The sequence below is a fragment of the Vicia villosa genome, linkage group LG3, assembly GCF_029867415.1.
Source record: "Vicia villosa cultivar HV-30 ecotype Madison, WI linkage group LG3, Vvil1.0, whole genome shotgun sequence".
In the NCBI taxonomy this organism is placed as follows: Eukaryota; Viridiplantae; Streptophyta; class Magnoliopsida; order Fabales; family Fabaceae; genus Vicia; species Vicia villosa.
In genome coordinates this window covers 62261777-62270596 of record NC_081182.1, presented here as the reverse complement: position 1 = coordinate 62270596, position 8820 = coordinate 62261777, and the positions used below count along the sequence as shown (strand labels likewise).

General features: G+C 27.0%; 1 protein-coding gene and 1 long non-coding RNA gene across 2 annotated transcripts; one reads left to right on the top strand and one right to left on the bottom strand.

Moving 5' to 3' along the window:
- The first annotated feature begins 1440 nt into the window (after window positions 1-1440).
- LOC131655931 (subtilisin-like protease SBT4.3) lies at window positions 1441-3913 on the top strand. Its single transcript, XM_058925733.1, has 2 exons — window positions 1441-1813; window positions 2220-3913. The coding sequence occupies exons 1-2, from the start codon at window positions 1462-1464 to the stop codon at window positions 3911-3913; spliced, it is 2046 nt and encodes a 681-aa protein (XP_058781716.1). The 5' UTR covers window positions 1441-1461.
- Window positions 3914-8159: 4246 nt separating this feature from the next.
- LOC131655930 (uncharacterized) lies at window positions 8160-8649 on the bottom strand. The gene is made up of 3 exons (XR_009299923.1): window positions 8572-8649; window positions 8369-8486; window positions 8160-8282 (listed from the first exon to the last, which is right to left on the bottom strand). It is a non-coding gene; the product is annotated as an uncharacterized LOC131655930 (long non-coding RNA).
- Between the last annotated feature and the right edge of the window lie 171 nt (window positions 8650-8820).

Genomic DNA, 8820 nt, shown 5'->3' with positions numbered 1-8820 from the left:
TCCAGTCGTTGATTTCACTTCGATTCCTCCTTTATATGCGCCTTCGCTTCAGCAGACGTTTTAGGACTACTTCAATTGGGTTTGTTGGGTTTATGAACAACACAATACACTTTTCATCATATATTATATGTTATATCCATGTCACCACGAAAAATGCCACCTAGAATGTATTTACTAGCTTTGACTAACGACCAGAGATGGAAGCACAAACGTGACGCTATTTTGAAAGTTAAAGGACCAACATGACACTTTTTAAAGATAAGGGATCAAATAGGACTCTGAGGTAAAGTTAAGGGACGAAAAGGATATTTTGCCATAAAAACTGAACGATGTGTATCCTACCACACCACGCGTACATTTTTAAAATATTGTTATAATATGACGAATTGATAATTTTCTATTGGTCCACTGTATAAAATTATTTTACACTTTCAATGTATATTATTTAAACTCATAAAAAAAAGGTCTAATATTATATTATGTTCAATTAAAAAATAAAATAAAATAGTCATCCTTTATTATTATTATTATTTTATTATTATTTGTTATTATTATTATTATTATTATTATTATTATTATTATTATTATTATTATTATTATTATTATTATTATTATTATTATTATTATTATTATTATTATTATAAGTTCATTGATGTGTAATTTTATCAAGAGAATGGTCAAATATTATTTATTGTACAAGTACATTTTTTTATTACTAAATTTTATTTTTAGTCTTTTGATCATTATTATAGGCACGTTGATTAAGTAGGATGATATTCTCTTCAAATTGAAAATTATATTGATTTTTGTTTTCAAAAATAAACTTATAATTATAAAATAAGTAAAATCATAATGTAATTTACAGCTTTTAATATCAAAAAAAGAAAAATAAAAGAGAGATATTTTTCCAAAATAAAATCTCATTTTAGGAAATTATTTGAATATAATTTTCAAAAAGGAAATATATTATAATGATTAATAAGAATATATTCAAAGTCAAACGAATAACATGGACATTTAGATTAAAAATGAAGTAACAAGATTTGATGTCAAAATAAATTTAATATTAAGGAATACTTAATATTAATTTTAAAATTATAAGCCATTAAAATATTATTTTTTAATTCATTTCTTGTAAATTACTAAATTATATTTAAGAATTTTTAATCATTATTATAGTTAACTTGATCCTACATCATATAATTTGGTCTTTCTTTTATATACTTTCATGTGTATATATACTTTCATTAAATATATATTATATAATTTGGTCTTTCTTGTCTGTATATATACACATGCATTTGGGCTTTAGTTAACTATTCACTATCTCAAAAATAAACAATGGTTAAATATAGTGTTATTTTATTCTTCTTTGTCTATATTGTTTTGTCATCAATAACTTTTTTGAGGTTTTGTGCCACTGAAAGTGGTGATGAAAACAGTAAACTTCACATTGTTTATATGGGCTCACTTCCTAATAGAGTATCATACTCTCCAACATCGCATCATCTCACTATGTTGGAACAAATCAGTGGGGATAGTGGTGTAGAAAATCTCTTGGTACAAAGTTATAAGAGAAGTTTTAATGGTTTTTCTGCCATTCTTAATGACCAACAAAAGGAAAAACTTCTCAACATGAATGAAGTGGTTTCAGTTTTTCCAAGCCAAAATTTTCACATACAAACTACAAGATCATGGGATTTTCTTGGATTTTCTCAATCAATCAAAAGGGATAAAACTATTGAAAGTGAATTGATAATTGGAGTTTTGGATACAGGAATATGGCCAGAGTCTGAAAGTTTTAACGACAAAGGTATGTATTTTATTAGTTAAATTAAAATATTTTGGTGTAACTATATTAATTTATTTTTAAAATTTGCCCATATGTACAAAATATTGACTCCACTTTGAATTGATACATTATTAATTAGATATGATAGTTTGTGATTCTGATACTTAATTAATTTCTTATTTTACCCAAATTTGTTTACATGATTATTATTTTTTAAAATGAAAAGTTAGTAATTACTAATTAGTAGTATGATTGCTGTAAAAAAAAATAGTAACATAATTTGAATGGAGATTAAATCATTAACCACTATATCATTCTTTTTAACATCTAGTATTTATAAATGGAGTCAGTGGTTAGTATCTTAGAATATCTATATAAGTTAAGTGTATTAAGTTGCTAAAGCAATTGATCTTTTATGATTGGTTAGGTCTTGGTCCCATTCCAAATAAATGGATGGGAGTTTGTAAAGGCGGTTCTAACTTCACTTGCAACAAAAAAATTATTGGAGCACGATTTTACGGTGATGGAGTGGATAATGCAAGAGATAATGAAGGTCATGGAACCCACACATCATCCACTGTAGGTGGAAGAGAGGTGCAAGGTGTGAGTTTTTATGATCTTGCAAAAGGTACTGCTAGAGGTGGAGTTCCATCTTCAAGGATTGCTATGTATAAAATTTGTAGTCTAGATGGTTCGTGCAGTAGTAGTGATATCTTAGCTGCATTTGATGATGCCATTGCTGATGGAGTGGACATCATCACAATTTCAATTGGGTTCTCACGTGGCCTTGAATTTCTAAAAGATCCTATAGCTATTGGTTCTTTTCATGCCATGGAGAAAGGAATACTCACATCGCATTCTGCAGGAAATTCTGGTCCTGACCCAAGTTCTACTGAAAGTGTAGCACCTTGGTTATTTAGTGTTGCGGCAACTACCATAGATCGTCAATTCATTGATAAACTCATTCTTGGAAATGGAAATATTCTCGTTGGTAGGTCAATTAATACTTTCACTTCAAATGGCACAAAAATGCCAATAGTTGAGGCTTCTTGCTTGGAGGGCTTTGACAAAACAATGGTCAAAGGTAAAATTGTTTTGTGTGGATCACCTTGGCATGAAGAATCAGCTTTTGAAAGTGGCGCATTTGGCATAGTCTCAAATGTTGAACTTAACGATATTTCTTTTGTATCTCAAATTCCTTCAGTTAACCTAGATTCAAAAGACTATGGTATTGTTCTATCTTACACAAATTCAACTAAATCTCCTATAGCTGAAATTTTGAAGAGTGAGATCTTCCATGACTCAACTGCTCCTAGAATTGCATCTTTCTCTTCTTGTGGCCCGAACTCAGTGGTTCCAGACATTATGAAACCTGATATAAGTGCCCCAGGAGTGGGTATCTTGGCTGCATTTTCACCTCTAGCCCCACCCTCTGGAAATGTCGGTGATAAGAGAAAGGTCAAGTACAACATAGATTCCGGAACCTCTATGGCATGTCCCCACATTGCTGGAATTGCTGCATATGTGAAATCTTTTCATCCAGATTGGTCACCTGCAACTATCAAATCTGCCATCATGACTACAGCAAAACCAATGAATGGTGCTTATAATAATATGGCTGGTGAGTTTTCTTATGGATCAGGGAATGTTAATCCACGATTAGCTATTCAACCAGGACTTATTTATAACATTACAAAGGACGATTATGTCCAAATGCTTTGTAATTATGGTTACGATAATGGAAAAATTAAACAAATTAGTGGAGAAAACTCAAGCTGTCATAGAGCTTCTAACCCATCTTTGGTAAAAAATCTAAATTATCCTGCACTAGTGATTTCAGTGTTTCCTCATAAACCTTTCAATATCAAGTTTTCTAGAATAGTTACAAATGTTGGCTCACACAACGCAACCTACAAGGCTATTATCACCCCAATTCTAAATGTCAAGATTACGGCAAAGCCAAATCTTTTCTCGTTCAAATCATTACTAGAGACCCAATCATTTGTTGTCACCGCTGTTGGAAGAGTAGGATCACGTCAAATTGAGTTTTCATCGTCGCTTGTTTGGTCAGATGGCATCCACAATGTCAAGAGCCCAATCATTGTGCATATAAAATCCTAAATCATGTTATTGTTATGGAAAAATAAATATTTGATTCTTTTGTCCGAAAAATAAGTTGTTCATGAGTCTCCGATAATTCATGATGATGTATCTTTAAAGTTTTCATGTTCATGTTGATTTTTTAAATAGAGTCTAAAGGTAGTGCACTGACAGTGTAAACAAATTTTACACATACAACCAATCAAAATCCTTACACTTGCCATGTCATATTAGTTTTTTTTAATTAAAATTGTGTTTTAATTAGATACATGGTTGTGATTGGTTGACAGTGTAAAAAAACTTTACACTGTCAGTGCATATCCCTTTTTCTCTTTTAAATATTCAAAAGCTTAATCTGCATAAAACAAAAAACAAAAATTGTTGAAGGATATATGGTTTTACTTGTAGAAGGATATATGGTTTCCCTGCTTCGGAAATGCATTTCCGAAATATTTTTTTTCTAAATTTTTCCAGACTTCGGAAGTGCATTTCCGAAAAAATCTCAAAAATAGGGATTTTAATTAATTCGGAGATGCATCTCCAAAAAAACAAAAAAAAAATCTAAAAATCCCAAAAATTAATTTTAGGATATTAATTAATTCATATATCATAAATTTGATATAATTTATGAGTAATGTAATGTATAATAATAATTATATATTTTGATACAATTTATGAGTTATGAATAATAATTATTATATATTTCTATTCTGATTCATATTTTAAAATTTAAAATAATTTTAATTAAAAAAACTAAAATAATTTCACTTACAAAATGAGTTATAATTTTTATTTATATATTTATATATTTATAATTATTATTATGTATTTACAAAAAAAATTAAAAAAAAATGAGTGTTTTAATTTATATATTTATATAGTTATATAATAATTATAATAATTATTATATATTTATAAAAATTATTATATATTTATATATTTATATAATAATTATTATATATTAATTATAAATATATTTATATATTTATATAATAATTATAAAAATTAAAAAATGAGTGTTTTAATTTATAATAATTATTATATATTTATATATTTATATATTAATTATTATATATTTATATATTATATATTTATATATTTCACTTACAAAATTAATAATTATTAGGATTAATTGCAACTTTGGTCCCCTTATTTAGTCATTTTCTTGATTTTGATCCCCCTACTTTAAAAACCACTATTTTAGTCCCTTTTTAAAGTTTTCTCTTCAATTTTGGTCCCCCTTCAAATTTGGAGGTATTTTTTAATGAGGTGGCGTTATTTTTGCTTATGTGTCAATGCCATGTCATTTTATTTTAAATTTTTTTATTTTATATTCTTAAAATTTTGTTGTTAATAATCAAATTATTTTAGGTATTATATTTTATACATATTTATTTATTTAGAAATTAAATATTACATATTCTAAAATATTTGTTTGGGCTTAAACTCCAGTTTTTGTATATGTGCAGCCAATCTCTAACATTACAACATCTCAAATGTAAAAGTATATTATAAACACTAGTTTTTAGACTTAAAAATTCGATGTGGGACTTAAAGAAACAGGAAGAGTTGCAACAGATCAAGTGTCTCAATAGCCAAATCTCTAACATTACAACAAATCAAGTGTAAAAATATATTATAAATAGGAAGAGTTGCAATTAAGCCTAATATCTTTAGAGTTGCATCATGAACATTTTATCACTTCCTAGTTTTTGAATGTGAGCATGAACCGAAATTCTTTACACTGATCTTGTTTTAAATTTGTCTTTTGCCTTTTAATAGAGGCTTTAGTTTTTTTAATATTATAACAGTAGAAATAAATGATATAAGGCATACTGACATCTTATTTTTTTCTCTGCATTTTGAATATTATGTTGAATAGTAAGCTGTTATACACTCTGCAGGTTCCAGGAAGCTTGTTTGTCTTAGCAAGATCTGATAGCCATTCTTTTGATGCTTCTCAAATTAACATGTCACATGTCATACACCATTTATCTTTTGGATGTCTCATAATTTAGTATTTTGCATACAAGTCTCATAATTTAGTAATTTCCTTTGATTGAGCATGTCACTTTTTACGGTTGGCAGCAGGAATATTTTTTGTTAATAGCAGATTTTATTGACCTGCATCTACAAGAGCGAGATGTAATAGATAACATCAATATACGGGGCCAGAGATGTAATGGATACCACATTCCAATGTTAATTAGTGTTGTTGGAGAACACTTCTTTAAGTCCCACATCGAATTTTTAAATCTAAAAGTTAGTGTTTATAATATACTTTTACACTTGAATTGTTGTGTTGTTGGAGATTGGGCTGCACTTATATAAAAGTTGAAATTTAGGCCCAAATACATATATTTTAAAATATGTAATATTTAATTTCTAAATAAATAAATAAATATGTATAATTAAAATAACTAAAAAATTTTAATCATTAAAAAGAAAATAAAATGATAAATTAAAAAAATTAATTTCTAAATAAATAAATAAATATGTATAATATAAAATAACTAAAAATACTTAATCATTAAAAAGAAAATAAAATAACTAAAAATATTTAATCATTAAAAAGAAAATAAAATAATAAATTAAAAAATTATATTAAAATGACATGGCATTGACACATCAGCAAAAATAACGCCACCTCATTAAAAAATACCTCCAAATTTGAAGGGGGACCAAAATTGAAGAGAAAACTTTAAAAAGGGAATAAAATAGTGGTTTTTAAAGTAGGGGGATCAAAATCAAGAAAATGACTAAATAGGGGGACCAAAGTTGCAATTAAGCCTAATTATTATTATATATTTATATATTTCTATTCTGATTCATAATTAAAAATGAGTTATAATTTTTTATTTAGTTTAAAAAAATTAAAAAAAGATTTTGTCTTAATTTTATTTAATGAATAAATTTTATATTTAATTCTATATAATTCAAAATTTACTTATGGAATTAAAATGTTTTTATTTATATAAGTTAATAAAATAATTTTTAACTTTAAAATTGTTTAGGAAATTTTTATTCACCTTGATTTTATTGATTCACCTTCATTTTATTGATTCACCTTGATTTTATACCTATTAATTGTATTGATTCACCTTGATTTTAATTTTTTAATAATTATTGAATTCTTTAGGAAGTGTATATCCGAAACATTCCAAGACCAATTTGGTCTTGGAATATTTCGGATATGCATCTCCGAAGACACCCCCTTCCAAAAAAGTGTTTTCGGAAATGCATCTCCGAAAACTCAAAAAAGGAGGTGTTTTTGGAAATGCATCTCCGAAAACACCTTTTTTTTCGTGTTTTCGGAAGTGCATTTCCGAAATAAGACAAATTTTAAATGAAAAAAAAACGTTTCGGAAGTGCATTTCCAAAGTGAGGGTATTTTGAGTTTTTCACCAGAGGTGATCAAGAAGATAGGGAGGTGGGTAAAGAAAAATTCTTAATTTAATTCACCGTAAATTAAACACATGCTAAAAACCAATGATAAATTTTTATAGAAGTAAATAAAATAGTAAATTTTAAAGTAAAAATCAGGCTTAACTCAAAAGCTATAATATTTAGTTGCAAATATAAATGATTCCCCACATCGGTTTTTAGCATGTATTTAATTTGCGGTGAATTAAATTGATTTTGAATAAATTTATTTTGTAAAATTCATTGTAATTAAAATTATATTTAGATAAACTTTTATAGAAGTAAATAAAATAGTAAACTTTAAAGTAAAAATCAGACTTAACTCAAAAGCTATAATATTTAGTTGCAAATATAATGCAAAATTAATTATATTTTAGAAGAATCAAACATTTTAAAATTATTTAAAAATCAATTCTACTTTTCTATTTGGTCTCCCTCTCTTACTTTTGTATTTAAAATTAACAATATTTTTATTTTTTAAATGACAAGTTTCTTGTGAAACCTGACAAATCATTGTATATAAATCTATTGCATGAATTTATAAATAAAAATTTAAGTTAAAAAATGAACATCTCATCGATTTTCTATGAAAATTCATGAGAAGTGAATCAAAACTATTTGAATTTAAAATAAGAAGATCAATTTCGTGAATAAAATAAAATTGGAAGACACAAATTGTAGTTTAACCAATTTTAAAAGAAAAAAATGTTAATCTCTTACTAAAATTGTAGTTTAACCAATTTATGAAACGCTATTAATTTTTGTGTGTGAATGAAAAAATTATAAGTCTCACATTGTTTAGTTTGAAGAAATATATTTACATAAAATGTACTTCAAAAACTAAGCATTATTAATGAAAACACATCCAAATTATGCCATATATGATGAGAAAAAAAATCCTATTATGCCATCTCCGAGCCATTAGAAACATGCATCCAAGACACAACAGCAACATATTGCAGCACAACTGCATGAAATAAATTGGCAGAAAAATTACGAGATTGTACTAAGTCATAGACAATTTCATAAAAAAAAATTAACATAATTAATTACCATCCCTTCCAGAATCCATCACCCTTGGACTTTGTTTCCACTGCATGATTTTGTTGATTGTCTTGTTTGGTAGGGTAACCAAGAGGAGGGGGAGGTGCAGTTGAAGGTGGAGGATACACTATATTTAAAAATAATTGAGACATCATATATTAATATAGCCATTTAAAACTTTGAGCATGCATAGAGTCGGAGATTTAATTTACCTGTGGAGTGGCCTGAATTCATCTTCAAACACTTATCAAATAATTGGATCTGCCCAACAAAAAAAAAAGCCTTGAAATGAGATATGTTGAAGTAAAAGAATGAAGAATGTGTTGACTATATAGAGAAGATAGAAGCGAAGATAACAAGAACTTAATTAGGAGATTAAATTATGTTACTTGGAAGGCAGTGGAATTGGAAACAAACAAACAAAGTTGGACGGCACACAAAGTAAATGAATGCTCAAAGAT

Excerpts from the sequence above, each read along its gene's own strand:
- LOC131655931 (XM_058925733.1), top strand. The coding sequence starts at position 1,462 with ATGGGCTCACTTCCTAATAGAGTATCATACTCTCCAACATCGCATCAT. Across the intron at positions 1,814-2,219 it reads TGAAAGTTTTAACGACAAAG|GTCTTGGTCCCATTCCAAAT; the intron begins GTATGTATTTTA and ends ATGATTGGTTAG.